This window comes from Heterodontus francisci, chromosome 16 (genome assembly GCF_036365525.1).
Source record: "Heterodontus francisci isolate sHetFra1 chromosome 16, sHetFra1.hap1, whole genome shotgun sequence".
Lineage (NCBI taxonomy): Eukaryota > Metazoa > Chordata > Chondrichthyes > Heterodontiformes > Heterodontidae > Heterodontus > Heterodontus francisci.
This window is the reverse complement of record NC_090386.1, coordinates 85,983,683-85,999,517: the sequence shown is the minus strand read 5'-3', so window position 1 is coordinate 85,999,517 and position 15,835 is coordinate 85,983,683. Positions and strand designations below refer to the sequence as shown.

Genomic DNA, 15,835 nt, shown 5'->3' with positions numbered 1-15,835 from the left:
CATTACTAACCTCAAGGTAGTTTAATGTAGTGTGATACATCACCTGCTGATTTATATTATGTTAAATTTCCCTGCTGTCTCTCAAATAAAAGCTTCTAGACAAAAATGGAAGCAAATTATAATTTCCACTTTACAGGGGGATAAAGAAAACTGATCTTCCCTGTAATTGTGCTTGTCACAAATTTCACTTTTGTTTCATTTTTAATTAAAGAAGCAGAGATTGTCTTTTGTTCCTGGGTCAAGGTGATTTACTGATTTTAAATTGCTAATGGGCTCATCACTGTAAATAGCAGAGGCTTGTTGTAATCTGAACAAGGTGATTGTTTATTGTACAAAAGCAAAGTACTGCAGATGTTGGAACTCTGAAATAAAAAGAGAAAATGCTGGAAGTTGTTTATTGTGAATGTCTGGAAGGTGGTGAATTCAGTGCATCCCAGCAAACAAAAGGGGATGTTCCTGATAGGATGGTGTGATTTGTTTTGAGCTCCATACTTGAATAAGCTCATATGTTACTATAATTAGTACACATAACAAGTAACAGAGACTTTGATTCAAAACCAGAAACATTCTTTCAAAGGATAATTAATCTGTATTCAACTTTTTTCAACATATGTATATTTTTATGCCTAACCCCGTTAAGTACTTTTCAGAATTTTGAGTTGCATATTTTATTTAACTGCATTATATTAAATAGGTATTTATTCTACCCTGTAAAATCGCCTCAGAATTTAATGTTGCCATTCTGAAGTGAGATTCATAATGTAGGGAAAGCCGCCATTAAATTCAGTAAGCAGATTACTGCAAGTTGGGTAACTTAACTGCATTAACCAGCTGCTAGTACAAAAATCAAAGACAAAAACACATTGGGCTGGATTTAAAGGAGCCCTCGACGTCGGGATCTGTAGCGGGGATGGGCCTGAAGATGGCTCTGAATGAGGCCTGCCATGGACCTCAACACTGGCAGGGCCCAAGCCGATATTATCAGCAGCAGCGAGGCCTCATGGCGGCACCCCCACCCCCACCCCTCCCCCCCCCCCCCACCTCCAAACCAGGCTGCTCGTCAATGGGACCTCAATTTAAATATTTAAATAAATTAAAATACCTGAATTAATTACTCTCCTGTCGCCTCCTGATGTCCCACCGCAATCTTAACCCCGCCAGCAAGCACAGCCGCGCCTTCGAATCCCCGTTTGGGGGGTGGGTGGGGGTGGGAGAGGGACAGAAGAGATGCTTTTATTTATTTTAATTCAATTCCCTTTAAATATTAAAATTTCTCAGTAGGGCTGACTACCCTGTCAGCGCCTGCGCACAGGCAGCTGACGCCATTGCCGGGGACGGACAACCCACCCCCTCCACGTGATCGGGGAGTGGGGTGGGGTGTCCCGCCCACGGCTATTTAGATGACCGATGACCTGCCACACTTGGAACCGCAGCGGCTCTTTGCTGTGCAGCCCACACATGCAGGCCGTCATTTTTTTTTGCGGCAGCGGGCTTATGAAATTCAGCCCATCATGTCCTGGTCAGAGAACTCCTCTATGCTGATGATGCTGCGCTAGTAGCTCACATGGAAACTCAACTACAAAGACTCATGGACTGTCTCTCCCATGCCTGTAACTTGTTCTCCTTGACGATAAGCATCAAGAAAACCATGGTAATGGGACAAGGTGTTGCATCTCTGCCCCTGATCACACTAAATAACACCCCACTGGAAGTGGTTAGCAAATTCTGCTACCTTGAGTCCACGGTGACGGACAATCTGTCCCCTAGTGCAGAGCTCGAATCACATATAGGGAAAGCAGCTACCAGCCACCTTTGACCTACTTGCAAAACGCGCATGGAATAACACCAAGCTGACCCTTAGGACCAAGCTGATGGTTTATAAGGCCTGTGTTCTCAGCACCCTGCTGTATGACTGTGAAACATGGGCAACTTACAGCTGCCAGGAAAAGAAGCTCAATAATTTCCATCTTCGCCGTCTGCAGCACATAATGAGTATATCCTGGCAGGATAACATCACAAATGTGGTAGTCCTCTCGAAAGGCAGAGCTCCCAAGTGTGTTGGCACTAATCGAACAGAGGCGGCTTTGGTGGATGGGACGCATCCGCAGGATGGAAGACGATCGCCTACCTGAGGACCTTCTGTATGGTGAGGTAGCCGGGGTCAGATGACCTGTGGGGCGCCCAAAGCTCTGCTTCAAGGATGCTTGCAAGCATGACATGAAGGCCCTAAATGTCTGCTATCGCACTTAGGAGTCAACAACTCACAGCGTCACTTGACAGCTTCACGAGCAGTACTTTTGGCAGAACCTGCCTCTCAAGGATTGGCCTTCACAGCCATCAACAAAGGTTTACCAAGAGAAGACACCCCACTTAAATAGATTGTTTGCTGCGTGTCCATCTTTCATAGATGGAAGGGTGCCAACAACCAACCAACCAGTACAGCTTCTGAATCCTAAGTGTGTGAGAACCACTGTGAAATTGTTCAAAGAGAAAATGCCTATATAAAACCTGCAGTTGTAACAGTTGCTATAATCAGCTGCTGTGACTTGTGTGAAATAGTTTGTAAGTGGAAGAATACAGGGCAACATGAGAGTGTTTCTGTGTGTGTATGGGGTGTGGAGGGTGGTTGGGTGGAGATAGAGTCTTTTATTTGGTTGTGTGTTTCACCTGGGGCATGTTATCTGTTCCTGTGGTTTAATTTTGCTTTTGTGCGAATCTTACTGCTTTCTTTTTTAAATTCCCTTTCAAGGCCAGAGAGCACAGGAAGTTTGCTGTAGCTGAAGGTGATCATCTCACAATGCTGAACGTCTACGAGGCCTTCATTAAGGTTTGAATCCAGCCTTTTGTGTCTAGGTTGGAGGAGATACAGAATTAGTTCCATGCCATGTATAAACCCATGGAAGGTGGTTATTAGCCTATGTTCCACTTAAGAGAACTGCAAAATAATACCATTACTAGCAGAGACCTGCAAAACATTTGCAGTCAAATTAGTATCCTTATTGCAACAGAGCTACTTTAAATACAGGATTTCTAATTATTCTTTCACCAGAGACTTTAACAGAATCAAAACTTTTCACTCTAGAAAAAGCTGCATAAAGCTGTCCATGTATAAAAACAGGCCTAGGAATATAAATACAAATTTGTCAAGAGTCTAGTCTTGTGACTTGTTTATAGTCATAGAATATGGAAATCTACTTGGGAACTGTTTCTCCTGTGTTTCTCCTGGGCTCAATATTATTCGAGAAATAAACACTCCATTTCCTTGAAATCTGCCTGTTATAATTTTAGCATCTATCATTGAAGAAAAAGCCTTCCTTGCTACCAATATAATAAAAGCAAAATACTGCAGATGCTGGAAATCTGAAATAAAAACAGAAAGTGCTGGAAATACTCAGGTCTGGCAGCATCTGTGCAGAGAGAAACAGAGTTAACATTTCAGGTCTGTGACCTTTCATCAGAACAGATCAGAACTGCTCCTTCCTTGAGTCTACGTTTGTGCGGTGATATGTCCATTGGAGTTAGACTGTGTAGAAACTCTGGAGGGTACAAACTGTTATCATCTTCATCTATAGAATCGATGCTGATATATTCTTTTAATTCACCTGACAGTTTTTCTAAAACTTTTTCATTCAAATCTGGTGAATCTTCATTTTCAGTGCAAAGAATAGCTTTTGAATAATTTGAATAAGTTGTAACAAATAATCGTGCCTACCATTTTGCCATATTTAACCAATTTCATCATCTCATTCACCCCTCGCATGCCATCCCCTCCCTCCCATGCCATCCCCATCTCCATCAATCTCATCCCATCCCTCATGGAAACAATCTCTCCAGCCAGGGTAACTTTGTTGTTGGGCTCTCCTTACCTTACGCTGTTATTCTCCACCAATCACCCCACCCCGCTGCTGTCGCCAGCGTTTGGCAGTCCTCTTTGTGCCCCATGTGCCTCCACATGTGCCAGGCACTACCCACCAAATAAAGTGACCAAAAGATGTGCCCCTTAAACTGACCAATCAAAACAGGACAGATAAAAACCGAGTATTATTATTATAGAAAAAGCTCTGCCCTGGAGACTTCATTTCTTAGAAATATTCACTTGACTTAGGACTCCCATTGTGGCCTGAGGGTCAAAAAAGCAGTGCCCATTGTTGGACTAAGCTTTGCAGACCAGGTGGTCCGAGATTTGTTTTGAGGTCTGTGCCGAGTTAACTGTTCTCAGCTGAGGCTCCCAGTGCGCTTGTACTAGGAAAAGGTAAAAAGACAACCAGTGTCCCAACTTCCTTTACTTGCTCTAGGGTCACCATTCCTCAAGCATGGGGCAAGGCGAGGAGGCAGGCCTCCATGAACTACCACAGCCGGTACGGGGATTGAACCCGCGCTGTTGACATATTTCTGTATCATGCACTATCCGTCTAGCCAACTGAGCTACCCGATTCGCACCTCCCCCCCCCCCCCCCCCCCAACTTCCTTTACTGTCCAGCAAAACCCTTACTGAAATGTGCAAGTGTGTGGATGTGCTGTGAGGACAGGATCAGACTGAGAGGTAATGCTCCCCAGAGTGTAACAGCCTGCCAACGCTTGCTGTCTAAGCTGACACATGAAGATTGGCCACTTGGGTGAGATACAGGATGGCTGCGAGTGTCTGAGGAACTGTAACCCAGCAGTGAAGCCAATGTCTTCAGAAGGAGAAGATCGGGGAAGAAAAAAAGTGGGATATTCCTTTTTTAAACAAATATTGGGTTGCTTACATCAAGAGAATCCAGGCCTGGGTGTTTGCAGGTTGCTTCAAGTGGCTTCTTGTTGTACCTTTTTAATTCATTGACTGCAAAACTATTTGTTTCAATGATTAGCTAGCTCCCTGACATCAGATACCAAAAAGTAGAGCTCAGGATGGCCGCATTCTGCTCTTTTCATTGTTCCACCATTGGTGGCCAAACGTTCAGCTGCCTAGGCCCAAGGTTTAAAATTCCCTCCCTAAAACTCTGTCTCTCTCTCCTCCTTCAAGACATTCCTTGAAACCTACCTCCTCGACCAAGCTTTTGGTTACCTGTCCTTTTTTTTCATTTGTGGGAGCATCAGTGGCAAGACCAGCATTTATTGCCCATGCCTAACTGCCCTTGAGAAGATGGTGGTTTGTTGCTTTTTTGAACTGATGCAGTCCATGTGGTGTAGGTACACCCACAATGATGTTAGGAAGGGAGTTCCAGGATTTTGACCCAGTGACGTTGAAAGAACAGTGATATGTTTCCAAGTCAGGATAGTATGTGACTTGAGGGGACCTTGCATGTGTTGGTGTCTGCTGCCCTTCTTTTAAGTGCTAGAGGTTGCGGGTTTGGAAGGTGCTGTCTAAGGAGGCTTGGTGAGTCGCTGCAGTGGATTTTGTAGTTGATACACTCCGCTGCCACTGTGTGCCAGTGGTGGAGAGAGTTTTAAGGTGGTGGATTGAGTGCCAATCAAGGGTGCAGCTTTGTCCTGGATGGTGTCGAGCTTCTTGAGTGTTGCTGGAGTGGAGAGTATTTCATCACACTTGTGATTTGTACCTTGTGGATGACGGACAGACTTTGGGGAGTCAGGAAATGAGTTACTCACCACAGAATTCCCAACCTCTGACCTGCTCTTGTAGCTGCAGTATTTATATGGTTGGTCCAGTTACGTTTCTGGTGACCCCCAGAATGTTGATGGTTAGGAGATGGTTAGATTCTCTCTTGTTGGAGATGGTCATTGCCTGGCAATTGTGCGGCACGAATGTTACTTACCACTTATCAGCCCAAGCTTGAATGTTGTCCAGGTCTTGCTGAATGTGGGCTGGACTGCTTCAGCATCTGAGGAGTTTCAAATGGTACTAAACACTGTGCAATCATCAGCGAGCATCCCCACTTCTGACCTGATGTTGGAGGGAAGTTCATTGATTAAGCAGCTGAAGATGTTTGGGCTTAGGACACTACCTTGAGGAATTCCTACAGCAATGTCCTGGATTCTGATGTTTGGCCTCCAACAACCACAGCCAACTTCCTTTCTGCTAGGTATGGCTCCAACCAGTGAAGAGTTTTCCCCCTGATTCTCATTGACTTCAATTTTTCTAAGGCTCCTTGTTGCCAAACTCAGTCAAATGCTGCCTTGATATCAAGGGTAGTCTTTTTCCATGTTTGGACCAAGGCTGTAATAAGGTCTGGAGCTGAGTGACTCTGACAGAACTCAAACTGAGCATCGGCGAGCAGGATATGGCATTGTGAGTGCCACTTGATGGCACTGTCAAAGACACCTTCCAATTACTTTGCTGATGATCAAGAGTAGACTGATGGGGCGGTAATTGGCCGGATTGGATTTGTGGACAGGACATACCTGGGCAACTTTCTGCATTGTCGGTTAGATGCCAGTGTTGTAACTGTACTGGAACAGCTTGGCTAGGGGTGCAGCTTTCTAGAGCACAAGCCTTCAGTACTACAGCCGAGATGTTGTCAGGGCCTATAACCTTTGCTTTATCCAGTGCCTTCAGCCATTTCTTGGAGTGAATCGAATTGTCTGAAGACTGGCAACCGTGAAACTCAGGAGCAGACCGAGATAGATCATCCGCTTGGCAGTTCTGGCTGAAGGTGGTTATAAATGCTTCAGCCTTGTCTTTTGCACTGACTTGCTGGGCTCCACCATCATTGAGGATGGGGATGTTTTTGGAGCCTCTTCCTCCTGTTAGTTGTTTAATTGTTCACCAGCATTCACAACTGGATGTGGCAGGACTGCAGAGTTTTGATCTTATCTGGTGGTTGTGGGATTGCTTAGGTCTGTCTATAGCATGCTGCTTCTGCTGTTTAGTCTGCACAGAGTCTTATGTGGTAGCTTCACCAGGTTGGCACCTCATTTTTAGCTATGCCTGGTGCTGCTCCTGGCATACACTCCTCATTGAACCAGGGTTGGTCCCCTAGCTTTATGGTAATGCTAGAGTGAGGGATATGCTGAGCCATGAAGTTGTAGTTTGCGAATGAATATAATTCTTCTGCTGATGATGGCCCGCAGCGCCTTATGAATGCCCATATTTGAGCTGCTAGACCTGTTCTGAATCTATCCCATTTGACATGATGGTAGTGCCATAAAAAAACGATAGATTGTGTCCTCAGTGTGAAGACAGGACTTAGTCTCCACAAGGACTGTGTGGTGATCACATCTACCTGTACTCTCATAGACAGATGTGTCTGCGACAGGTAGACTGGTGAGGATGAGGTCAAGTAGGTTTTACCATCTTGTTGGTTCTCTCTCCACCTGCCGCAGGCCCAGTCTGACTGATATGTCCTTCAGGACTCAGCCAGCTTGGCCAGTAGTGGTGCTACCGAGCCACTAATGGTGATGGGCATTGAAGTCCCCCACCCAGAGTACATTCTGTGCCCTTACTACCCTCAGTGCTCCTTCCAAGTGCTGTTCAACGTGGAGGAGTACTGTTTCATCGGCTGAGGGAGGGCAGAAGGTGGTAATCAGCAGGAGGTTTCCTTGCCCATGTTTGACCTGATGCCATGAGACTTCATGGGGTGCGGAGTCAATGTTGAGGACTCTCAGGCCACTACCTCCTGACTGTGCTGTCTAAAGGCCTGCTACCCGACCCGAACTCGACGGGACCCAATGGCATGTGTTGGGGTCGGGTCGGGTCGCTCTTCCGGGTCCGGCTTTCAGGGTCAGGCCGGGTCCGGGTCGGACACACACAGCAAGAAGTGTTGAAAGTAAAAATCCTACCTGAGCTGGGAGTCCGGGATATTGGCTGTCAGGTATGATTCCGTGAGTATGACTATGTCAGGCTGTTGCTTGACTAGTCTGTGGGACAGTACTCCCAATTTTGGCACAAGTTCCCAGATGTAAGTGAGGAGGATTTTGCAGGGTCGACTGGGAAGGATGTGCCTTTGTCATTTCTGGTGCCTAGGCAGATACTGGGTGGTCTGACCAGTTTTATTCTTCTTTAAATTCTCTGTAGCGATTTGATACAGTTGAGTGGCTTGCTCGGCTATTTCAGCATTAAGAATCAGCCACATTGCTGTGTGTCTGCCGTCACATAGGCCAGACCCGGACAGGCTGGCAGATTTCCTCCCCTGCGGGACATTAGTGAACCAAATGGGTTTTTACAACAATCTGGTAGTTTCATGATCATTACTGAGACTAGCTTTTTATAGCAGATTTATTAATTAATTGAATTTAAATTCCCCTAGCTGCCCTGGTGGGGTTTGAACTCATGTCCTCGGAGCATAAGTCCAGTCCTCTGGATTACATGTCCAGTAACATTACCAATCTGCTAATATCTCCTATGTGGCTCAGTGTCAAATTTTGTTTGATAATGCTGCTGTAAAGCACCTTGGAATGTCTTGCTGTGTTAACAGTGCTGTAGAAATGCAATTTGTTGTTATATTTGAGGCAATAACAGTGCAAGTGAGTCATATAACCACAGTTGTCTGTCTTTCTGCACTGGTTCATCAGAACTGGGTCAGAAGTGAATAACTGTTTGATTTAGAGTAAAGGATGGAAGGGCAAGGGGAAGTGGCTGTATTAGAGAGGAGCTAGGAGCTACCCCAGACAATCAAACTTTTTATTCCTGGAGCTGTGATATATCTCTCAGAGATCCCATTTTAATTGGGATGTCCCGACATTAATCATCAGCACTGAAAAGGGACAACGACACGTGATACTTTCAACCTGGAATAATCGGCTGGATTCTACAGCTAACTGGTCTCCTACTCGAGGGGCCAACCTAACTTCCACCCTTTGAGCACATTGTAGCAGGAATGGATATGCTCCAGTGAGGCCTCAACAGGAAAATGGAGAGATTTATGATCCAGCAGAATGTAGAAGAATATGCATTTGCAAGAGCAGATGAAAGATGATCAAATTGAGTCTTGAAAGAGCTTACAATTGGGCTAAAGTAAAAAGAGAAAATGCTGGACATACAGAGCAGGCTCATTTATTTAAAATTTGTTTCACGGGATGTGGGCATCACTGGCAAGGCCAGCATTTGTTGCCCGTCCCTAATTACCCTTGAGATGGTGTTGGTGAGCTGCCTTCCTGAACTGCTGCAGTCTGTCTGGTGCGGGTATACCCACAGTGCTGTTAGGGAGGGAGGTGCAGGATTTTGATCCAGTTACCCATTCTTAAAGAGAAAAGACAGATTGGTTCTGACATCAGTTCTGAGGAAAGATTTATACACAAAACATTCCTCGTTACGGATGCTGACTGACCTGCTGAGCATTTCAGTTCCTTTTTACCTCACAGAGCTAGAAAAGAGTGGGTGACCATTTTACATTTCTACCTCATGTTCTTAAATTTGTATTTTGGAGCATGATCATGTTGCTCCTGCCCATGATGAGTTAGAGTTTGGCGCTGTCAATATTAATATATTTTCTTTGCCTGTTGCAGCACAATAAAAACTCGCAGTGGTGCCAGAAACATTTCTTAAATTACAAAGGACTTGTAAGAGCCACGACAGTCCGGGAGCAACTGAAAAAGTTACTGTCCAAGTTCAGAGTGCCAAAGAAATCGAGTGAAGGTACCAATTGCTGGAGTATTTGAAATTTCTTATACTTGGTACAACTGAATTTTGGAGTTAAAGGCCTACTATTGTGCTGTCTGCAGGCTGTGCAAAAATAGTAGTTAATAAGGGTTGGAAGTGGCTTCTGTGGCAATCATTTCAGAAGATTGTGTCTGCTGCCAACAAGATTTGATTCTCCACTGCTGATGACGGTGGTGGTGGGGTAGTCTGATGATAAATGTATTTGTTCAGACTTGGAGTAGAGGAACCGTTGGCCTTTGGCACAGTGTAGTGAGAAATCCTTCTTACGGATTTTTCATCAATACCACACAGGGTAACCAGTTGGTTAAAAAAAAATCCAAGGTAGCATTTTTTTTTATCCTCATGAAGAAGTATCTGGCTTCTGTCTGCTACTTTCCCTCATCGCAACAACTAGACTAACATCAGGAACTTACGGTGCGCAGTGAATTATAAGCCCACTGCTACATTCTGTCAGTCTGTGGTGCAGTTAGTTCACTGCATTATTGGCCCCTGAAAGTATCTGTAATCCTGATAGATCCCTGGTTTAGCTCTCCATATCAAGGTAGTAAAAGTATGTCACAATAACGAACTTGAGGGACGTAGCAGATTATTATAATACAGGGTGTGGATTTTTTTGCATGTTTTACTTTTGCTTTAATTAGAATTGTGAGATAGTGATAATGTTTGGTCACGTTAGTGTCTAATTCCTTGCATGATGATACTGGAAAGTTCCACAGTTCATCCCTTAAGTAGAAGAGCATAAGATCTTCCATATTTCATATTTTAGGTCATTTAATGCAAGAACGTAACCATGAACTGCTAATCAGGCTTTAAATTTGTTGCTTTTCCATCGGGCGGCACAGTGGCGCAGTGGTTAGCACCGCAGCCTCACAGCTCCAGTGACCCTGGGTTCGATTCTGTTTACTGCCTGTGCGGAGTTTGAAAGTTCTCCCTGTGACCGCGTGGGTTTTCGCCAGGTGATCCGGTTTCCTCCCACAGCCAAAGACTTGCAGGTGATAGGTAAATTGGCCATTGTAAATTGTCCCTAGTGTAGGTAGGTGGTAGAGAATATGGGATTACTGCAGGGTTAGTATAAATGGGTGGTTGTTGGTCGGCACAGACTCGGTGGGCCGAAGGGCCTGTTTCAGTGCTGTATCTCAAAATAAAATAAATAGATTATTGGAAAATGTAATCCTACTGGCCCGATGTATGAAAATGGCATAACTAATGATCAAAAACTGCTGTCGGAACAATGGCCCAAGCCCCATCCCAGACCAGCCCCTGCCCCAGCTCCATCCCCAGCCTGCATCAGCCCACCCCAGACCCAGCTCCAGCCTAGCTGTCCTCCACAGCCCCAGTTTAACTAATATTTTAACTAGAACAGAACGTAGATAAAGTAGTCTGCTCCTACAATTTCTGAAATGAGAGCTGACCTTCCTTACATGTTCTGTTCTCAGGTGACCCGGATCCCATCCTGCGATGTATCGTTTCAGGCTTCTTTGCAAATGCTGCAAAGTTTCATTATTCTGGATTCTACAGGTAACAACGAGGCAGTTTTGCCATCAAGTTTTTGATTCTTTTCTCTCATTACCTTGCAACCCTCTTTAATGATGATAAAGCAATCTGATGTAATGCACACCTCTCTTTGCCATATTGCAAACTCTTTGTTTTAACTGTTTTGACAGGCATCATCCCACGCCCCATTTGAAACATGCTGCACATGATTCTCTTTCATTTGAGCTCAGCTCTGATACCCCATTAGTTTGAATAGGCTCCCTGTAATTATTGTCAAGACTCACGCATAAGTAATGGCCACTTGGGTGAGCAGAGTCAAGGAGAGAGTAGAAGAGAGAGATTTAGTGAAAAGAAAAACTCTTTCTATGACCCTCTATAGCAGCTTTATAATGAGGCATCCATTCTACAGCCCTCTCCATTATAGTTCACAAAATAATCTGCATTCTAATATACCCTACACCTTTTACTTTGACATTCTCCAGTATAGACTTGATATAAGCATATTTGTAAAAAAATTAAGACTTTTTTTTTTACAGGACCATCCGAGATGATTACGAGCTTCATATTCACCCAACTTCTGTTTTATATGGAGAGAAGGAACCACAGTGGTAAGTTTGACTCCTTGACGATTATTACATCATTTTTTTTCCATCTAACTTATTGAAGCGTAGAATGATACAGCACAGAAAATTCGGCCCACTGTGTCTGTGCTGCCTCTTTGAAAGCTATCCAATTAGTCCCATTGCCCATAGATCTACTGTTTTTCTTTCCCTTTTTGAGTATATATTCAATTCCCTTTTGAAAGTTATCATTGAATCTGCTTCCAACGCCTTTCAGTCAGTGCATTCCAGATCATAACATCTGGGATACTAAATGCTCATTTTTGTATGGAGTGGGGGAATCTTATAGCTGCCTGTGAAATAACAGTTGTGAGTTTCTCAACCCTTCATTGTCACATTCCAACTGTCATCAGGGTTGTGTACAATGAGATCATCCAGACATCCAAGTACTTTATGAGGGATGTGACTGCGATCGAGTCTTCATGGTTGATAGAGTTAGCCCCGCACTTCTATCGGCAAAGAACTGTAAGTATCTGCCTACTGTGTGTTCTGTTTAAGAGTGCAACCTGTAGTGTATCCTATCACTGGAAGATGGGTGGCAAAAACAGAATAGTTGGCTTGGATAATATAATCAAGAGGCTCAGCTGTCATAGGGTTAAAAGAGCAATTTATGATGCCACATCTGAACCCAGAAATAGTGAGGTACAAAAGTGGGACGAATATAGAGCCATGTCACATTTTCAGTATGTTCCAAAGTGCCTTACATACAATGAACTACTTTTGAGGTGTAGTCACTATTATCGTTTAGGCAAGTGCAGCAACCAGCTTGCAACCCAGCAATATCCCACAAATCAAAAATCATTTGAAGAGCCAGTTAACCTTTATTTTGTGTTGGTGATTGTGGGAGGAATGTTGGCCCTTTTTCTTGCCCTTTTTTCCCCATTGTTTCCCTGAAGGAGGGGGAGAAAAAGGAGAATCAAAAGGGGAGAAAAATACAAATGTCATTGAGTATTGTCACCAGGATGAACATTCAAACATCTTGCTTATCTTGGTGCTGGGGTATGATTAAATGCACTGGGTACCCTCCGGTACCTCATCACAGTGGCCTTTATTTTGTGAGCCTTGACAATAAGTGTTGGTTGGCTGTTGGACTATACAGGTCATCATGGCAAAGCCCTATCCTGCCTTCACACCTGCCTTTCCAGCCAAGGTCACTGGATTACAATTTAGACTAAGAGCCCTGCCTTACCCAGATACACTGAAGCCAGCAGTAGCAAGCACCTCATTGTCACCCAACTGAGATTAGTGAAGTTGAACTCAGATTGGAGATAGAAACTGGGGAAAGATTCCTTTTAACCTTTTATTTACAGGAATGACAGACTGGCTCATTTGGGAAAGACATCATGCAACTCAGCCCCAGAAAGTCACAAGTCCGATTCCCAGTCCATGCTACCAAAGAAATCTCTCAAACATCACAAAATACTTCATGTCAAATGAACTGTTGGCCTTGAGGCTCCTTAGCCAGTGGGTGAAAAAAATCACTCTCTTGTTTGCCTATTGGAAAGTACTTGTATGTGGCCATTGTGTGGGTGGGAATTGAATTGGACTTGATAATGTCCTCTCTATTAAATAACCTATTAATGCTCACTGATTTCATACCTGAAGGATGGCAACTTGGGCAAGGAACCACAGGGCACTCATGGAACCATATCCACTTTGATCCAGCTGGATGGGACTGCACTTGCCTGGTTTTAGTCTTATCTATCTAATTATAACCAGAGTATCACTTGCAATGGTTTCTCTTCCCATTCCCGCAGCATTAACTCTGATATCCCTCAAGGATCTATCCTTGGCCCCCTCCTGTTTCTCATCTGCATGCTGCCTCTTGGCGACATCATCCAAAAGCACAATGTTGGTTTTCACATGTATGCTGGTGACACCCAGTTCTACCTCACCACCACCTCTTTCGACTCATCCACTGTTGCTAAACTATTAGACTGCTTATTTGACATCCAGTACTGGATGAGCAGAAATTTCCTCCAGTTAAATATTGGGAAGATTGAAGCCATTGTTTTCAGTCCCCGCTCCAAACTCCGTCCCTATCTACCAACTCCATCCCTGTCCCTGGCAACAGTCTGAGATTAAACCAATCTGTTCGCAACCTTGGTGTCATATTTGATCCTGAGATGAGCTTCTGACCAAATATTTGCACCATCACTAACACCGCTTATTTCCACCTCCGTAACATTGCCCGTCTCAGCTCATCTGCTGCTGAGATCCTCATTCATGTCTTTGTTGCCTCTAGACATAACTATTCTAACACACTCCTGGTTGGTTTCCCACATTCTACGCTGCATAAACTTGAGGTCATACAAAACTCTGCTGTCCATGTCTAAACTTTCATCAAATCCTGTTTACCTATCACCCCTGTGCTCGCTGATCTACATTGACCACCGATCAAACAGTCTTGATTTTAAAATTCTCATCCTTGTTTTCAAATCTTTCCATGGCCTCACCCCTCCCTATCTCTGTAATCTCCTCCAGCCCCACAACAGTCTGAGATATCTGCGCTCATCTCATTCTGACCTCTTGAGCGTCCCTGATTTTAATTGCTGCACCATTGGTGGCCATGCCTTCAGTTGCCTAGGCCCTAAGCTCTGGAATTTCCTTCCTACATCTCCCTACCTCACTTTCCTCATTTAAGACACTTCTTAAAACTGACCTCTTGAACCAAATTTTTAGTCATCTGACCTAATATATCCTTATGTGGCTTGATGTTATATTTTGTTTTATAATGTTCCTGTGAAATGCCTTGGGATGTTTTATTACGTTAAGGATGCTATATAAATATATACTGTTGTTAAAGGTGCTATATAAACAAATTGCAGGAGTCACTGCCTGCAGGAAAGAGAAGGGGTGGAAACTGGTAAAAGAAAATGCTTTTCAGGAAGTAAATCTTTATGTGGCTAATCTTGTTTCTATTTTTGTTTGTTTTCAGTCTGTTTCTCAGAGGGCAAAGAAAGCTCGAGTTACCTGATGGTTTGTTCCTGCGACTCCATCACACCTGCAATTAACGGGTCAATCAGCTACTTGCAAAGCCAAATTCTATTTATTTTCCCCATCTGTTTGTGAATGAACTTCGATGCAACTCATGTCATCAGATTATGTATTGGGTAAAGTTAAAAAGCGGAGTTCGTATTGGGATGTCCAATCTGCAGGTCCAGAGCTCTGGCAATCTAGCCATCAAAGGCAAGGCACTCGGTTGTATTTACGCTTATATCTCTTACTTGCTGGTTAGTCCTGTTTGAATTTCATAAGCCTGCAGGTTTAGAGAGGGCTGTTTTTAGCACTGTTGCCTCATTTGAGCCTAAGTCCTAACACCATGATCTGCTTGTATCAGCAAAGTGAGATATGTACAAATTAACTGGAAGCATGGATTTAAACTCACTCGATGTGTGGTCCCTAAGCCTCCATGGTGCACACTTATCTAGTCAATAGGACAAAAAGCTTGTACATCCATTTTTAAATCCACTTATCTATATACAGTGTACATAGTCTCTAACCGACTCATTCTGTGTCCAAGGTGTGAAGGTGAGAACATTGTAGGCTCCAGTACAAAGTACCTTTTAAAAATATCTCTTAGGAAATAAATACACTCAGTTACTGAAATCAGGGCTTCTGGAGTGATCCCCGGATGTTCGCAGTCACAATAAATGCATACTATTTTGTTCATTATTTAATCTTCAGCTTCTTCTGTGAAGAATAGTGCTTTCAACAACAATCGTGAATAGGTATGTTGCCTTGGTCTCTGTATATTGTGAACATTTCCTGGCTATGACGTATACCTATAACTTTTTTTTTAAATATAGCAAATAAATTCATGCCTTAAGTTCTCGTGCGGGTCTGTGACCTTTTTGCAATTCATTCAGGTTGTTTTGTTTTGATGTGCCCACACTTCACCAGAGTCCATGACCATTTCCTTCTACCTCTTGGTTACCTTGATGAGAGAAGAAGTGCCCACAAGTGGTTCTCCTACAGCAAGAGTGTCCAGCCTATTGCCTCTTTCCCTGCAATCTCCCCTTAATAACCAGGCAATTCAGTCTTACTTACATGTTCCTATTTCCTGGTTTGGCCTGTTTGGATTTGGTGGGCCTGGAGGTTTTGAAAGGTTTCCTTTAACACTGCTGCCTTATTGGTGGATAACTTGTGAATCAGGACACCAAGATCTGATGTATGCAAATTA

The 15,835-nt window shown here is 43.8% G+C and overlaps 1 protein-coding gene across 1 annotated transcript in view; it reads left to right on the top strand.

The window, feature by feature from the left end:
• Positions 1–15,472, top strand: part of dhx35 (DEAH-box helicase 35) — a 66,170-nt gene extending 50,698 nt beyond the window's left edge. Inside the window, exons 17-22 of the mRNA XM_068048516.1 lie at positions 2,750–2,827; positions 9,385–9,514; positions 10,975–11,056; positions 11,569–11,640; positions 12,006–12,117; positions 14,591–15,472. Of these exons, the coding sequence (XP_067904617.1) occupies positions 2,750–2,827; positions 9,385–9,514; positions 10,975–11,056; positions 11,569–11,640; positions 12,006–12,117; positions 14,591–14,629 (513 nt within the window). The 3' untranslated portion in view covers positions 14,630–15,472. The remainder of the gene's footprint in view (positions 1–2,749; positions 2,828–9,384; positions 9,515–10,974; positions 11,057–11,568; positions 11,641–12,005; positions 12,118–14,590) is intronic.
• Positions 15,473–15,835: the final 363 nt, after the last annotated feature.